General features: G+C 33.1%; 5 protein-coding genes across 7 annotated transcripts in view; 2 read left to right on the plus strand and 3 right to left on the minus strand.

The window, feature by feature from the left end:
- Window positions 1–8,486, plus strand: part of LOC129947436 (protein stunted-like) — a 75,682-nt gene extending 67,196 nt beyond the window's left edge. Inside the window, exons 1-4 of one of the 3 annotated variants that reach the window (XM_056057991.1) lie at window positions 7,496–7,656; window positions 7,761–7,891; window positions 8,035–8,085; window positions 8,362–8,486. In XM_056057991.1, the coding sequence (XP_055913966.1) occupies window positions 7,625–7,656; window positions 7,761–7,891; window positions 8,035–8,048 (177 nt within the window). In that variant the 5' untranslated portion in view covers window positions 7,496–7,624 and the 3' untranslated portion in view covers window positions 8,049–8,085; window positions 8,362–8,486. Of the gene's footprint in view, window positions 1–7,495; window positions 7,657–7,760; window positions 7,892–8,034; window positions 8,086–8,361 lie in introns of those variants that run through there. The other 2 variants (XM_056057990.1, XM_056057989.1) reach the window with 2 other exon arrangements.
- LOC129947430 (UNC93-like protein) overlaps window positions 1–17,153 on the minus strand; it is a 191,119-nt gene that overhangs the window by 98,649 nt on the left and 75,317 nt on the right. The gene's annotated exons all lie outside the window — the stretch shown is intronic.
- Window positions 1,888–3,091, plus strand: LOC129947433 (uncharacterized). The gene is made up of 2 exons (XM_056057987.1): window positions 1,888–2,110; window positions 2,172–3,091. Coding segments are annotated over exons 1-2 (915 nt in total). The 5' UTR covers window positions 1,888–2,108; the 3' UTR covers window positions 3,085–3,091.
- On the minus strand, window positions 3,159–4,478 carry LOC129947434 (putative nuclease HARBI1). The gene is made up of 3 exons (XM_056057988.1): window positions 3,956–4,478; window positions 3,734–3,878; window positions 3,159–3,672 (listed from the first exon to the last, which is right to left on the minus strand). Exons 1-3 carry the CDS (start codon window positions 4,208–4,210, stop codon window positions 3,299–3,301), a joined length of 774 nt encoding a protein of 257 aa, XP_055913963.1. The 5' UTR covers window positions 4,211–4,478; the 3' UTR covers window positions 3,159–3,298.
- On the minus strand, window positions 15,364–16,140 carry LOC129944801 (uncharacterized). The gene has a single exon (XM_056054465.1). The coding sequence runs from the start codon at window positions 16,138–16,140 to the stop codon at window positions 15,364–15,366; it is 777 nt and encodes a 258-aa protein (XP_055910440.1).

A 17,153-nucleotide genomic window follows, 5' to 3' on the forward strand; every position in this document is an offset into this window, starting at 1 on the left:
AAAACCAACTTTCCGATGATGTGCTCAAAACATTGTGGTTGGAAAGACTTCCGGACAACATTAGAGCTGTTATTAGCATTGGTTCAGGCGATTTCACTACGCTTTCAAAGCAAGCTGATAGGATGGCCGAAATGCAGAGCATCTCAAACATATCAGCAGTTGGAAGCCAATCTAAAATTTTATCAAGAATCGATGCGCTTCAAAAACAAGTCGAAGAACTAAGAACATCAAGACCAGGTGGAAGCAGAAAGCATGACTCACAAAAGATAGATTTAAGCAAAAATCGCAGTAAGTCTAAACCACGTCTTCCACTTTGTCGCTGTCATTTCAGGCTCGGAACTAACCAAGGATATCTCGTAGACACAGGTGCAGACTTTCCGTCTTAAATCCCACCAAACATGACAAACCAGACAACAGATGTTCCTTATTTGCTATCAATGCGGGACAAAAATCATTCAAAACGACTACGTACTTAGAAGAAATAGATTGGAATAGAAGAGTAGATTGGATGTTTATTGTTCCGGAGCAGATTTCATTCACGAATTTGGACTGCTAGTTGATCTACGAAGAAAAAAGCTCATCGACACAACAACAAGACTTGGGGTTAGTGCAATTGCATGTAATAAAAAAATCTAACAAATTTTACCTTTGCATAAAATTTGACACAAAATATCAAGTCTTTGTTAGAACAATACAAAGAGTTAACAAAACTATTCAAAGCATCGATTTCTTTGTCAGAAACAACAGTAAGGCATCACATAATAACAACAGTTCCACCAATTTTTTCGAAACCTCGCCGATTAAATCTGAAATGTACAATATTGCTCGAGGGTATATTGATGAGCATTCCTAGAAGCGCGAGTATTACGGTTTAAATGTTTAAGGGGAGAATGCAGCTGGCTATTTCTCTAGAGCATAAACCATTAAAATAACGGTGAAAGAGGGTGAGACAAGAAACATTTCGACGATGTTCAAGTGACGTAAATGATCTTATGATGGTAATGTCACCAATCAATCTAAATGCTCTACGTTCAATACTATCCAATAGGCTTAAGTAAGTTGCAGGAGCACCAGCCCAGATATGGGTGTTATACTCAAGCTTTGGACGTATACAAGTCTTGTAAATAACAGCCAGATCAGAAGGGGAGAAAAACTTCTTGCATCGCCTTGTGATCGTTCCACAAAAGGCAAGTGCCATTTATGGATAATGGCAGGGGGGGTATATTTTGCTTTAATGATACAAGACAGCATTGCGTTTTCGAAGCATTAAATTCCACGCGGTTTCTTATTCCACATTGTACAATGCTGTTTAGGTTGGAATTAAATGAGCTTATCATATTTTGTCGTTGCAGTTCCACATCCGAAGAAGAGGGATATGAATCTGAAAACGAATATGAAAAGCTGAGAGTACTATCTTTAGCGAAACAATGTATTAGATTAGTTGTTGCAGACAGGAGATCATTAATAAAAATGAGAAAGAGTGTTGGAGATAAAACAGAGCCATGGGGCACACCAGCATTTATTTTGTGGTTTTCAGACTTGAATCCATCTAATACAACTTGTATTGAACGATTCGAAAGGTAATTCAATGAAGCAGGGATTCATGAAAATCGAAAGCACGCATTTTCGATAAGAGAGCCTGATGCAAAACCCTATCAAACGCTTTTGAAATATCTAGTGCAATAATCTTACTTTCTCCAAAACGATGTAAAGATTTGCTCCACTGTTCGGTGAGATGAACCATGAGATCACCAGTGGACCTATTGCTACGAAAGCCGAATTGCCGGTCATTTCGAAGCTTTAGATCTTTAAGATATTTCTTGAGCTGATAAATTATCAGGAGGGTTATTATGAAAAACGATAATCGTTTTTAATACGAAGTATTTGTGAAATTCCGATTACGAAAAACGATTGCAGAAGCGCGTATTTGTAAAATTGCGATTACGAGAAACGAGAATCGTAAAAAAACGATACTCGTATTTTTATTTACGAGTGCCTTCAATCACTCGTTCAGCTTTTGTTTTGGCGGGTTAGTCAAGTGTCAAACATTATTGTGTTTTGGTTTGTTTTTCTTTTTGGTTTGTTTTCATTTTGATGAGGGAGAAAAAATGTAAGTTAAATAATAAATATAATGGTGAAAAACATAAAAATAAGATATTTCTAATATTTAGGCCTACAACGAATGCTAAACAAATGGATTTGATGGTAGCTTTCATGGAAAGTAATCCAAATATTGCTAAAAATTATTTGCCGACGAGCCAAGCTAAATCGAAAGCCAAAAATCTTTGGAATAACTTAGCTGCTAAATTAAACGCGTGTGGCCCTCCAGAAAAAACAACAGAGGGTTGGAAAAACGTGTGGAAAGATTATAGATATAATCTGAAGAGAAAAATGCGAGACAATTTGGTCCATCTCAGCGGTACAGGGGGCGGGCCTAACAAGCAGAAAAAATTGTCTGATAACGAAAAAACTATTATTTCGATCCTTGACCTAAATGAGGCCGTTTCAGGAAACCAACTAGGAAAGCAATTTGGTGATCCGAATGGAAATAGCCCAAACATTGAAGTGACGGCCGGTAGCAGCACCACTGTTAATATATTGATGGAAGATGCTGATGATCAGGATTACCTCATAACTTTAATCGAAGACCCTCAACCACAACTTGAAAACATTGAGAATGAGGAACCACAACCAAACAATTCAGAAGGTAACCCGCCGTCTAGAAATAAAAAAGCAACAAAACGGAACAGGAACACTTTGTTGGAACAGCACGTTGACTTGCAAGATAAAGCTGTCAATATGCTAAACGAAAAGCTTGAAACGCAAAAGGGCATTTTAAAAGAGCTGACTACATTAAATGCATGGAATAAAGAAGCAGACAGGAGAAGAAGGAAACTGTATGATCTTAAAAAAGAAAAACTGGAAGAGTTCAAATTAAACAACATAAAGAAACATAACGCTCGATTAGAACTTATTTCAATTAAGTCTCGCAAATTGAAACTAAGGCAAGATAAAATGGAAATGAATACGAAATACTACAACCCCATTTCAAAAAATGATGAACACTCAAGTAGTAGTGAATAACTTAACTTGCATGTAAGGTTATTAAGTTTATTTATTAAGTTAATTTGTTTTAGTTTTGTGAAGTTTTTATTTTTTTTTTTTAAGAAGAGTTTATTTTATGTTTATTTACTTTCTTAATTTATTTTCTTACATTAATATTTATCAATTTTGTGATCACAGATACACCTATGTACCTACTTGCATACAATGACTGAATTAAATAGTTTTATTTTGTTTACAAAACGTCTTTAATTTGGTTTCGTATTTCTGTTGCTATGTTCGAAAATTGATTCAAATCACTAGCTACAAGTTCACTCTCCTCTCCTTCCTCATTGTTTTCCATGACCGGGAAGTCTGGTACAGCAAACTTTTTGCAAATATTGTGCAAAGCAGCACAAACATTTGTAATTTGGATAGCTTTTTCGGGTGAATAATGGAGTTGCCTTGCTCCGAGAATGCTTCTGAACCTCGATTTCAAAACGCCTATCGTCCTTTCAACAATATTCCTACATTTGGAATGGATCGTGTTAAAATGTTCTTCTTGGCCACCTTCTTGTGCAGTCCTGTAGGGTGTCATCATCCACGGTTCCAATGTGTACCCAGAATCACCTACAAAAATTAAAACACATCAAACGGTTTGAATGAATTAAGCATTTATGTATGTACGTACCCAATAACCAACTTCTCCTATCACCATCATTCCATTTTTGAACAAGGTGTCTGCGATAGGCGCTTAAACTAAACACAAATGAGTCATGGGAGGCTCCTCCATACCGCGCATCAATTGCTCGTATTCTCATTTTGTAGTCACAGACCTTTGACAATTAAGAAAAATTATAATAGAAGAGAATGCTTTTGGAAAAATGTATCAATTAAAGTGGGTGGTACTTACGATCATTGCATTTATACTATGGTCACCTTTTCTATTAAAGTAAAGGTGCTCATTTAATACTGGTCTTATAATTTTAATGTGCGTACCATCTACACACCCGATAATGCCAGGAAAACTATATTTCTCATAAAAATGTTGTTTACTTGCAGTTTTTTCGTCTTCCGTCATTGCAAATGATATAAATTTTGGGCACAGAATATTTTCCATTATTGGCAATATTTTTGCTAGAGTGACCGATAAAGTTGGTTGTGCCATACTAACAAGGAAATCCTGGCCGGTTCCTCTTTGATATCCACCCTCTGCCAGAAACCGAAGTGTTGCAGCTAATTTCAATACATTTGGTATATATGTAGAATTAAAACTTGGAAGGTGTGGATCAATCTCATCCAATACATAATTAAACGCTTCTTTGTTCAGACGAAAAAGTTGCTTGAACCTTGAAAATATTTTAGGAATTTACTTAAATACAGCATGAACAAAAGGATTTTCATTTACTTACGTGGAACTTGAAAGGCTCATTGGGTCGGATGAATCTCTTAAGATTGCCCTTGTTACACGCATTTCTCATTTTACATTTTACCGAACCGAAATCAAATCAAATTTAAACTTAAAACTTTTCCAACATTCACAATTTGACATTTGTAAATAGGTGTGAAGTTAGTTGCGTTTGAAAAAAAATACCATTTTTCATTTTTGGCTGGCAACATTTTCTTGATTCCATTTTCGTTTCTCATAATCGCTCTTCGCCGCAGTTTCGTTTTTCTGGGTTTCGTTTTTTCTGCCGTTCGTTTCGTATTTCATAATAAGGGCCCAGCGTTTCCATGACCTTGGAAAGAAAGGACATAAGTGCAATCCGTCGGTAGTTAGAGGGTGAAGAAGATTGGCCTTTTTTGGGAATAGGCTGAACAAAAGCCGTTTTCTATCCACTCGGAACGAGACCTGAGGAGTAGGACAGTTGAAAAAGCTTACGCAGTAGTTTTGCCAGCGTTGAAGAACACCTCTTCAGAACAATAGCGGGGATACCATCTGGACCAGCAGATTTATGTAAGTTAAGATCTTTTAGGACTCTCCCTACAGTACGAATGCGAAAAAAGATTTGCCCCATAGAATCACTAACTCGCTCAAGTACAGGCGGAGTCATAACACTCACTGGCAGCGTTGAATTGGCGGCGAACTGCCTAGCAAAGAGATTTGCTTTCTCTAAAGAGCTTACAAATGGAGTGTCATTCATAACGAGCGTAGGAACCGAGGAAGAGGAAGAATTCCTCATATTTTTTACAAATTACCACAAATTTTTACTGCCTTTGGGATATTGCAGTATTTTTTTCCGTAATTTTCGGTCATGTAAAAATATGGTCCTTCGAATATGGGCGTTGCAGGCCTGGCTTGCTTGAGCTTATTCCGGTTTTCCTCAGTTGGATTGGCTTTAAAACAACGGAAACTTACCTTCTTGACCCTAATAACCTCTTTACAGCTCGCATCGAACCATGCGTTTTCCTTAGGTCTGATGCTTTTAACCCTATTCGGGATAAAAGTTCTCATTCCCAGGAGAATCAAACTTGTGATCATATCAGCGCTGGCGCCAACGTCACTATCGAGGAAGCATAGTGACCAGTTAAAGATCCTAAAATAATTATTAAGACCGTCCCAGTTGGCTTTCTGGTATTGCCAAACGGTTCTCTTTCTTTAACTGGAGAGTTTTTACACGAGAAATTTGCTGATATGACACAATGGTCAGATGTGCCTAGAGGAGATAGAACACGAATAGTGTACTTACCAGGGTCAGAGGTAAGAAACAAGTCAAGAGTGTTTTCTGCTCGACCTACCACGTCCGATATTCAAGTGGGCTCGTTTAAGTTAGGTGGTTTAACTCAGCGATGATCTCAGCACACACTCTTTCTGGTGTTGACTGGCAAGAATGTTGAAGCCATGAAGAATTGTTTACATTGAAATCGCCCGTAACAAGGATTTCAGTGCGAGGATAGGACGAAACAATTCTTTGGATGGAATCAGACAAAGCATCCAATTCACGAGAAGTTGATACTCTGTCTAGATTTGGGCTTCGATAAAGAAAGCAAATTGTAAAGTGATATCAAAGAAGTATATTTTTGAAAAAAAAAAACATTTAACGGTTTTTTTTATAAAGCAAAAAACTGATGATTTCATCTCCAAAACAATTTTGTGCAACGAAGAATAATGTTTTTGACATCTGATAAAATTTTGAAAAAAATCGAAATGATAGTTTTTTTTTACACAAAATAAAAATATGAAAATAACATTACTCAAAGTTGGTAAAAATTGAATATCGATTCAAATATCTTTTCAAAAACTTCAAATTTAGGCTTCAAACTTATTTTATCTTATAAGAAATATTGTTTTTAACATTCTGAAAAATGTTGAGAAAAATCAAATCAAAAAAATTTTTTTACAAAAAATAAAAACCTAAAAAAAAATTAATAAAAGTTGGTAAAAATTGATTTTGGACTCAAATATCTTTTCAAAACTTTGAGATATTGGTTTTAACTTACTTTTATCTTTCAAAAAATATTGTTGTCAACATTCAATATAATTTAAAAAAAAATTAAAAACTGAAAAAATATTAACTAAAGTTTATAAAAATTGGTTTTCTACCCAAATATCTTTTCAAAAAATTCAAATATTGGCTTCAAACTTATTTTATTTCACAGAAAATATTGTTTTCGATATCCAGTAATTTTTATATAAAAATCCAACAGTCCGTTTATTCATAAAAAATAAAATCTACAAAAAATAGTACGCAAATTTGGTAAAAATTGATACGAGTACAAATAGGCAAACTTTTAAGCAAGACAAATCGACAGACGTGATGGGAAGTTATCAGTGTGGGTCGCATCCCAGCCTCTTTTAATTTTTTGAATATCTGCTGATATTGTCTTTCTTTATTTATTATTACCTACTTTGGTTTAGCAAATTACCGCATATTGAATATGTATTCAAAAAAAATAGGAAAAGAAAGATGTCCTTACCTGACAGTTCGTAGCAACCGAATTGCAATTCGTTGCTAACAAATTGTTTTTACATAATTGTCTTGTTTTAGAGAACAAAATGCAAATTTTACTATCCTAACATAAGTGTCAATTGGTTTCTTATAATTTAATTGTGTTTTTGTTTGAAATTGACTTTTTGAAATGTGTAAAATCACGTTTGTTCGCCCATTCGTTCATTCGTTGTTCGCTCTCATGTGCAAGGCTCTTTAAGGTTTGTCAAATTTTAAAAGTTTAATTATTTCGAATTAAGATGTCGTGGAATCATATTTATCTAAGCGTAAGTACTCTTTCAAACGTCTATTGCGCCTTAATTTGATTGCATCTTTAACTCTCTATATATCTTGAAAATTAAATCTGAATTTATGTATATGAACATTTATCATAATTAAAATAGAATCTCATAACCCAAATAGTAACCTACATGCAACAAATTTCCATGTTCTGTTAAATGCTTCCCATTATTCACCCATCTAACTTCTACATTAACACACCTCAAAGCCAACCCTGTATAATCGAACTAGCCGACATCTGTCACATTTTTCCTGGCACACTACACTACCCCTTGTCAAATTTGAGATTTGATAATTTGTGAAAAAATTTATTCTTCTTTTCTTGAATAAAAAAAAAACTTATTAAATTCAAAATGACTAACGCATGGAGGGCTGCTGGTTTGACGTAAGTTAATAATAAAAACAATGAAGTTTTTAAATTTTCCGAAGCCAACCAATTGATTGCGTCCATTACGTAATAAATCTCTTTTCTTCCCATGTCCCACATAGCTACATCCAATACTCGAACATTTGTGCCAAAGTCCTTCGTCAAGGACTTAAATCCGAACTCCGTGCTGATGCTGCCAAGAGGGAAGTGAGTCACGTTAAATTCAACCCATGGGAAAATGGCAAACCCATCCGTAAGTACAAAACCTCCTCCTCAAATATATTTTCACTTGAATAGTTAGTTAGCCTCTAGCTGCTGCTGTAGTTCAAAAAAATTATATATTTTATTTTATTTTATTTTATTTTATTATAACTTTTTCTTAAATAAAATTTCCAGATGAAAAGTCTTAATTAAGTCAAGCAAATCAATGCTGACGACAACAGAGTCGTAAGTGCAAATGAGCCCCAAGGAGTGTTCAGTAATAATTAATCGCACCTCGCTCTCGTCTCGGTATCGATGGCCTAACCTAGAGTCACTGATAGCGACCATGAGTTTAAGATGTTTTTATTCCAAAACTCCTTTTTAACTAACAATTTATACATAAATATGTGTATGCAACCTCTCAATTCCACTTTTTGTGTATTTTTGTTTCTGTTAAAAAACAAAATTGAAATGAAATCGGAATTAACTCGTATTTTCTGTTTTTTTTTTTTCTTTTTATAGGCAAGGCCCAGCCAGCTGAATAATTGATTCGATAATCCAGTCACCATCAATATAAATTTATAATAAATTGAATGTTTTTTCCTCAAATAATAAACAATGTAAATTAAAAAGAAGATAAAACACGACTGGGTTTTTGTTTTTGTGGGACAATTGACTTGAATTGATGTGCCTGCTATTGGAATGTCAACGGAACTCGCCTTTTTCTCGAGAAATGACCCTCAGACGTCTTTGGAAGTGTTGTCAATGAAGCATTAAATTCGGTTACCTTGCTTGGGTCATCACTAGACGGGTTGTTTAAATGATACGATAAGCGATGATAAAAATATTTGAGACTTCAATTTTAATGGTAGGTTAAGTTAGAGTGGCTGGAAAGCCAACACATCGTTGCGTTGTAATACCAAATAAATCGATAGGTCTTCCCTGATTGGTAAACCATTTGGAGGAATTTATATTCGAATTTGTTACTAAGGACGTTATATGCTCTTTTATTTTTAATTATGTAGTACCCGTGGCATGATGGTTTGTGCGTTGGACTGTCATGCAAGGGGTCTTGGGTTCAATCCCTGCCTGTGCCACCTTAATTTAAAAAAAAAATTAATTTTCGCGGGTACTGCCTCTTGCGAGGAATTGACAAATCCTTCAAGAGTAATTCTTGTCATGAAAAAGTGCTTTCTCAAGTAGCCGTTCGGATTCGGCATAAAATTGTAGGTCCCCTCCATTCCTGACAACATTACTCGCACACAGGAATGGTTGAGAGTTGTAAGTCACTAGGCCCTGGTTCACAACGGACTGTTGCGGCACCCCATTTGATTTGATTTTTAAATAAAAAGAAGTAAGATTCAAAATAATAGAGAACTATACCAGAAGTATTAAATATTGGTTGTTGTGCTTGAATTGGAGTCTTTTTGATATTAAGTTGAAAAGTTTGAATTTATGTGATTTCTTTAACGTCGTCCTTCAAAGAATAGTGCAGAGCACCCACGTCTGCTCAATCAATAACATATGCTGATGGCATTGACATAACCAGAAGAACTTAGTGCGATGTCAATGGGGATAAGGTAAGGGCCTATAACACCAAAGAGACGTCTCGGTCGAAACCATAGAGGAAATATATTATAATATATTTCCTCTATGGTCAAAACGTTAAAATCGACTGGCGGTACTTTGAGGTAGCGCTTATATCAAACCAAGAATTACTCGTGGTAATCGCTGTTTCTTTGGGCTGAGAAAGCAAAGCCTCCTTTTGAGAAAATATATAGGGTAGAGTACCCTAATGGCGGCCCATCCCAGAGGCCGGCCACCTCTCAGAAATGTCGTTGTAACTAGTGAATTCGTTTATAGTTCTCTTCCAAATTTTAGGTCTTATCCTAAATCGTTCTCTTAAACTTTTCTCTCAACTGTCAAAAATCTACTTGCGTTTGCTCAGTTGCTTTGGAAAATTAAACGGTTTGCGCAGTGACGGTGCGTCAATAAGACGTTTTAGACAGTGTCTACCCTTCAGATTTGAAACAATAATTTACTCTCTACAGTACCTAAATACATAACTTTAAAAACGATATGCATGGAAAAAAAAAAACAAAAATTTGTACCTAATTATACTAATTCCTATTTTGATTTCATTAAGAATAATATTTCCTATCCCATAGTACCTACTTCTTGTCATTTTTTGTCTAACCCATTTATATGTGTATCTACAATCTACATTCACACCTATTTATACTTTTATTTATCACTACCTCACATATACCAACATCATGCTATCCTATGATGGATAGCTTGGCTCTACATATATGACTGACTTCTATTAACGAACCTCCCGAACGAACGCCGAATACCGAAAGTACGAATGGCACGACACGAGTAAAGACGAAGACAGTGTCTTTGTTTCCCATTAAAGTTATATAAAGGAAAAAGGTTAGCTTCATTCCCAAAAACTAATTTTATATGGAAGCTAGTAGACATCAAAAATACTCCATTACCAAGATCGGAATCTCAGACTGACATTTCAGTTTGCCTACAAGCTAAGGACACATTAAATGTGAGAAAGTGTGCGTGAAATGATGCAAAAACCAAACACATTCTCACATTTAGTGTTCCGGCCCATCAAAATGCTTCATTATAGTCTGCAGGCACATCTAAAAGCTTTATTTTGAATGTTTTATGGCCTCGTTCAAAAACTAAACAATCCAAACCAACAGAATCTGAAGTGCTGACATGGTCTTAAATTGGAAGATTTGTATAGCTTTTTAATTTCATTCCAAATAAATGTTGTAAATGTATATTATTTAAAATAAAACTGACCAAATACATATTTAATGATTTATTAGTGCTGTATTTTATATTTTTTATACTCAAATATCTTTAGAAAAATTAAAAAAATAGGCTTCAAACTAATTTATTCTCACAGAAAATATTGTTTTCGACATTCGACACACATTTTTTTTAATAAAAATCCGTTTTTTTTTTTCATACAAATTAAAATATACAAAAAAAAAGTACGGAAAATTGGTAAAAATTGATGTTCGGTTTTCGATGTCTCGGGAATAATAGAAGACATTGACTTCAAATTAATTTCATTCATCAATTCTTATTATTTTTTTCATTATAAGCAGCATTTTTACTAAACATATCCTTCAAACAATAATAAGTAAACATGAACTTTGGTAATTAAACATTTTTAAGGAACGAATGAAAATTATATTATGCGTTAAATTGTGGGAATTTACTAAAAAAATCTTCTGTACGTCAAGAATAAACATTCAAGTCGAATACATGATCTTTTGAATGAGTTGTGCATAAATTCAGAACGGTTTTTGACATTTTAATGTTGTGATAAATGTCAAAATTTGCATTTTATTCCCTCTGCATTCATTAAACGGGTTCGCTATAACCGTTCTGATTATTTTTTTTAAAACATTGATGTTCCTTTGATGTGTTACATAGTTTTGTTTGATAGCAAATACACGAATGTTATGCATAGCTAAGGTATTTTTCGCTTATAACTCTTTTTTTTAAATGTAATATTTATTAATCAAAATGAAATTGAAAAATAGTCCTAAACTTAAATTATGGAGAAAACTATTTACATACTTCGATTAATTAATTTAATACAGATTTTAATTGCAAAATAAATATTTGGGCCGTTCATTAACGAAAATTTAGTAGAATTCAATAAATTGCGCTCGCACCCTTAATTTGATGGTTCTTCGAACGCATCTTTGATACAATAATTCGAGGTTAATTATGAAATTTGAAGAATTTCGTAGTGATTATTCTAAATTAGTGAATTAATTACAATAAAATGATGTTGAACATGTTTTTTTCAAGACAAAAATGTACATTGGTTCGCTATCAACAAAATGACTGCAAAATTAAAACTTAAAACTGACTTTTTCATCGAAAAAAGTGAAAAGAAAAACCTGAAAAAAACATATTAACCTCCCCATTTTGTTTTTGCTTTGCAAAGTGCCGCTAGCCCACGGCATCGTTTTTTTTTTGTTTGTTCTCACATCTATTCATGGACTAATTATCAAAATTACAAATACAACAATGTAAACAAACGGGTTTGGGAGAGTGAAACGTACGAAAGATTCCGATCTTGGTAAATGGAGTATTTTTGGTTCTCACATCTATTCATGGACTAATTATCAAAATTACAAATACAACAATGTAAACAAACGGGTTTGGGAGAGTGAAACGTACGAAAGATTCCGATCTTGGTAAATGGAGTATTTTTGGTAGACATAAGTGAATCTGTCTAATCGCTTGTTTGTTTTGAAAGTAAATTCTTAATTCGAATTTTTCATGAAGAAAACGAGTGTCAGTCAGCAGGAGCATCACAGTGAATGTGATCAACACAGCACGCAGCTTCAGCGGCAGCAGGCAAGTGTTACCACTTCTCAAAAAAAAGTGGAAGTAGATTTTAGGAAAAAAGTGAAGTAGATTGAGAAAAATGGAGGTAGATTTCAAAAATTAACTTTTTCTTAATTATTCTACATATTTTTAAATTATATTATTTCAATAAAAAATAGAAAAAAATGTAATTATTTAAGGCTTCATATCATATACTTCAAGATGTAAAGGTAACATTTCTTAAATTAAATCTTGGTTGTTAGCAACGGAAAAGCAAAGATTGGGCTAGTGTTGGTCATATCAAATGACTTGAGGATGTTTTTATTGCAAAGGAAGAGTTCTTCAAGAAATAGTTATTGGAATTGTAATACAATTTTAGTACATCAACAAACCTTTTATCTTTGTTTTTAGACAACTTGAAAATATCTTTTGATATTGAAAACAAACAATCAAATCCAAAATAAGACTAGGGCATAACTTAAAACTGTAACAAACAAAAAAAAAAACAAAAATATGCACGACTGGTTCGCATGAACTCGCTAATGTATTCAAAAATGTCTGTCTGTAAAACTATTTCCTGTATTAAATTAAAATGTACCTGCAAAAAAGTTTGTTTTCAAAAATGTAAATGCCATTTGATTTCTCAAGAAAAATACAATTTTTTTAAACTTGCGTTTGAAAATAGTTTTTGAATTTTAGTTTAAAAATATTTTTGGAATATAATTTTGAACTTATTATTAGACGACCGGCATTTCAATTTTGTAAAAAATGATAACCCATTTTCAAGAAATCAAATTTCGAAAAAAATAATATTTGTTTTTAAATTAAAAATAAAAACCAATGATATTTTTGGCAGAAAAAAAAGTTTAGTTCTTGAGAAAACTTAAAAACAAAATAACGGTTCTAGCTGGGATGGGATAGCCTTTATATATTTTTATATTGAAAGAAGCTAAACTAAGAACACAAATTTTAGCAAGAATTTAAAAAAATCTATCGGTTTGTTTTTTTTTTTTTTGATATTGAGCTCTGTCGGAAGATGTTGCGTCTTACATGTGAATTAAATTATTTTCATTTCATTCTGATATTGAACTCTGACAGGACAAGTTAAGGTTGTAAGTTTTTGAGATTGCCAACCTGTATTGCGTAAATCAATACATATTTGTTAAATGGATTTTTCAGGAAATGATGATATTTTTGAGTATTTCTCAATACAAAGTAAAGTTACAAATGTAAAGTTTTCAATGCTACCTATAGAAGATAAGATAACTATCAATTCATTATTACAATGCGAAATAATGAATCAAAATTTGTGTCTACCCAGTCAAATGGACTGCCGCACGTCACTGGGTTTGCGTCGCCTTTTACCCGGGGAAGCTTTTTGTGTTAATTTAGTGTCAAAATCGTTAGCTGTCAGAATTAGTGTTTTGGGTGTTCATTTTGTTGGTAAGTGTTTTCAAATGTTTTGTTTTTTTTTTTTATTCTTCATTATAATTAACTTTTAAATGTAAATTTTTTTTAATTTATTGTTGATTTTAAGGGGGCCGGAGATAGGCAACTCATTTTTTTTTTTAACTGTGTAGGGTAGAGTCGGCAGTAGCCGGCCCCTTAAGGATTTTTCATCATTTAACATAGCACAGAAGCAACAAATGTTACCATTTTCGAATAATTCTTGAAATAAATTATTCTTTATAGATTTCTGCATCGATAATATAAAAAGAATATATAAATTTTGTTACCGGAAAATGTTTTATTTAATTTTTTGTAAAAAGAAGTAATTTTCCAGTGGCCGGTCCCTTGTTTCCCATTTTGGGCCACCTACTAAACAAAATTCTTGAATTGTAATTGAATTATATTTTATTAAAACGTTTTAATAAAGAAAAGTTAAAAAAAAGTAATTTATCTTGAAAAAAATAAATAGAACAAAAATAAAAAAATAAAGTTAAATTAATTAAATCTTTTTTTGAGGCTTAAAAATTAAAATAAAAAATCCTTAAATTTAATGTATGTATTATAAAAAAATTAAAGGGTACATCTGTAAATATTATATTTTCAATACACTTAAGAATGTATAAATTGCTTAAAAGTAACAATTTATTAAAGTTTTTTATAACATTTTAAACAGGTAAAGTCTTGTAGCTCTGCATCTGCAAATGGCATGGTTGAAAAATTTGTGCATTGTAGATGAAACCAATTTTCGCAGCTATCACAGCCTATATTGGACATTTTATAACAGTCTTTTTTCGCTTATTAGTTTTCTTGCCCCTCTTTCATTTGTCGCTTAAGTTTTCTTTTTTCGACTTCGGCAGCTTTAAATTTTGTTTCGTTTTCTTTGTTTTTTTGAAACGCTGAGAGATGAGATTGACATGGGTGGTTTTTGAGACTTAAAAAATCTTTTGACGGAGTTTTGTATAGGTTTTAGATACTTAAGATACTTTTGAAAAAACGGATGGGTTTTCAGCGCTTTTTGAAGTATGAGGTTCTGTCAAAATATAATATAAATAAGTAATAATTTTAACTTTTTTAAGACCTTAAGAATGGAGCATAAAAATTACCCATAGTCATTGTATTTACCTTAATAATTTGGGAAGGAATTTCTTGCAAAATATTATCATTCACTATTTCCGGCTCCATAGTATCTTATACAAAAATAATTCAAGTATTAAAAAAATCAGATTAATAATTATAGGTTATGCTTAGCTACATATGATAGTTTTGTAATCCTGTGGAATTTTTTCTTGTAATAATGCACTGTCTAGATTGGGTTGAGGTACTCTTAATAATGTCCCATCACAAGCAACTTCATAAATCCCTTCACTGTCTTCGGGTATCCCAGAAATGTTTTGCTTGGCCTGGCGAATAACCTCAAGCACAACTTGACTGTTAATATTTTTGCTTTCAAGACCATCTTTTAGGTGCAATATCACTCTTTCAGCTTCTAAGAAACTTGTATTTGAGATATCTTTATCAGCACCACCAACGTTCACAATGCGGCCTATATCACAATCGAAGTTGGCCACGAATTCCTCATTATCACCGTTACCAAGATCACCAAATACATCAACATCCATAATACCAATACCAGCAACAATATCAGAACCGCGAAAAGATATGTCACCAGGATCTGCATCAAGATTGCCCTTAGAATCCCCATCACCACCAGAATGAACGCCAGAACACTCTCCAGATATCTACACCATCAGGAGCTTCAACATTTGGGCCGCGAACATCACCACCAAGATCGGAAACAGTGGCATTTAAAGGTTCTAAGGCATTTTGTATACATTTCGAGTAGTCTACGGCATAAGGGGCGAATGGAAATAGTCCACATTTTTTGAAGGCATTTTGTATGATGGTAGTCCTGTCCTTGTAATTTAGGAGCTCTTCTAGCACATCACAAAAGTTCTTCTTATTCATTGTACTGCCGTGACTACCTGGACGTTTGCACCATTCATTTAGAATATTTTTATAGTCTGATTTTATACCTTTGAAATCACCCACATCGGCCGGTTGAAGGATATGAGTAGTGTTTGGAGGAAGTGCATATAAAATGATGTTGCTGCTGCAAAAATTACTCAACTCAAGGGACATGTGAGAAGCGTGTCCATCGACAAAAAAAAGAACAGGACGTTTAACATCATTCTTGGATATCAAAACTTTAAGAACATCTTTCACATATTGAAGAAAAGTTTCTCCCCGCATCCATCCACTCTCAGTCTTGCCAAGAACCCAGTCAAGCTTCTTATTTTGGACTGATTTCAACCAGTTGGGCGATCTTTTGTAAGGCAAAACAACCATAGGAGGAAGTGTTCTTCTATCTGCTGAAAACGTCATCAGAACAGTTATGTTCTCTCTTTCATTCGATGCCTTGATTTCGTAAAGATTTTTGATTCTCTTTGATGCAATGACATTTCCCGTTTTTGGAGCCATACTGAATCCCGTCTCATCGGCGTTAAAAATTCTAGAAGATTCCTTAAGAATATCTAACGCATTCTCTTCTGTCAAATATTCCTTCCTATTTGAGCATGGCTTTTGGAAACAGATTCAGCAGTTCGTACGTATAGTACCATTTCTTACCGGTTTTGTTGTCTTTGAAAGGAGTTTTGCAGCCGTCTTCTTGCAGAATGTCTTGGACCGTTTTCAAAAATGTTTCAAAAGTTTGTGGAAAGCCACATTTTGCTAAATTTACAAGCCAGTTTTTTAGCTTATTTTCTTCTTCTACTGACAGCACAGGACAAGGGCCAAATTTCCCTTGGTTATCTGATATTCTATTGTGAAAACTTTATATAATATATCGTAACGTGATACCAAACAAGTATATTTAAAAATACAATCACGGTTTATTTTATAAATCAAAAAAACTGAAAAAAACTGTCACCTCGAAAATTTTACGAATGCAAAATAATACTATCTCTAAAACAATTTTGTGCAACGAAAAACAAAGTAACATCTGGTAAAATTATAAAAAAAATCAAATTGAATTTTTAATTTTATAAAAATAAAAACCTAAGAAAACATTACTCGAATTTGGTAAAAATTGAATTTCGAATCACAAATCTTTTCAAAAATTTAAGATTATGGCTTCAAACTTAATTTATCTTAAAAGAAATATTGTTTTCAACGTCCGGAAAAATTCGAGAAAAATCGAATTGACAGTTTTTTTTTCAAAAATAAAAAACTGAACAAAAAAATTAATAAAATGTGGTAAAATTTTCTTTCGGCTCAAATATCAATTCAAAGCTTTGAGATATTGGCTTTAAACTACTTTTATATTTAAAAAAAATATTGTCAAAACATTCAGTAATTTTGAGAAAAATCTAATTGACAGTTTTTTTTTACAAAAAATACAAACCTACTAAAAAAACAATACTAAAACTTGGTAAAAATGTGCTTTCGACTCAAATAGCTTTTCATAAAATTCTCAAATTAATTTCATTCGTCCA

Source organism: Eupeodes corollae, chromosome 2 (assembly GCF_945859685.1).
Source record: "Eupeodes corollae chromosome 2, idEupCoro1.1, whole genome shotgun sequence".
Classification (NCBI taxonomy): Eukaryota; Metazoa; Arthropoda; class Insecta; order Diptera; family Syrphidae; genus Eupeodes; species Eupeodes corollae.

What these genes read in the sequence shown, in the direction of transcription:
- LOC129947434 (XM_056057988.1), bottom strand. Translation starts at nt 4,210, where the DNA reads ATGGCACAACCAACTTTATCGGTCACTCTAGCAAAAATATTGCCAATA. An exon ending in ATAGTATAAATGCAATGATC is followed by an intron (nt 3,879 to 3,955) that starts GTAAGTACCACC and finishes TAATTGTCAAAG; the next exon opens with GTCTGTGACTACAAAATGAG. An exon ending in TAGGAGAAGTTGGTTATTGG is followed by an intron (nt 3,673 to 3,733) that starts GTACGTACATAC and finishes TAATTTTTGTAG; the next exon opens with GTGATTCTGGGTACACATTG.
- LOC129944801 (XM_056054465.1), bottom strand. Translation starts at nt 16,140, where the DNA reads ATGGCTCCAAAAACGGGAAATGTCATTGCATCAAAGAGAATCAAAAAT.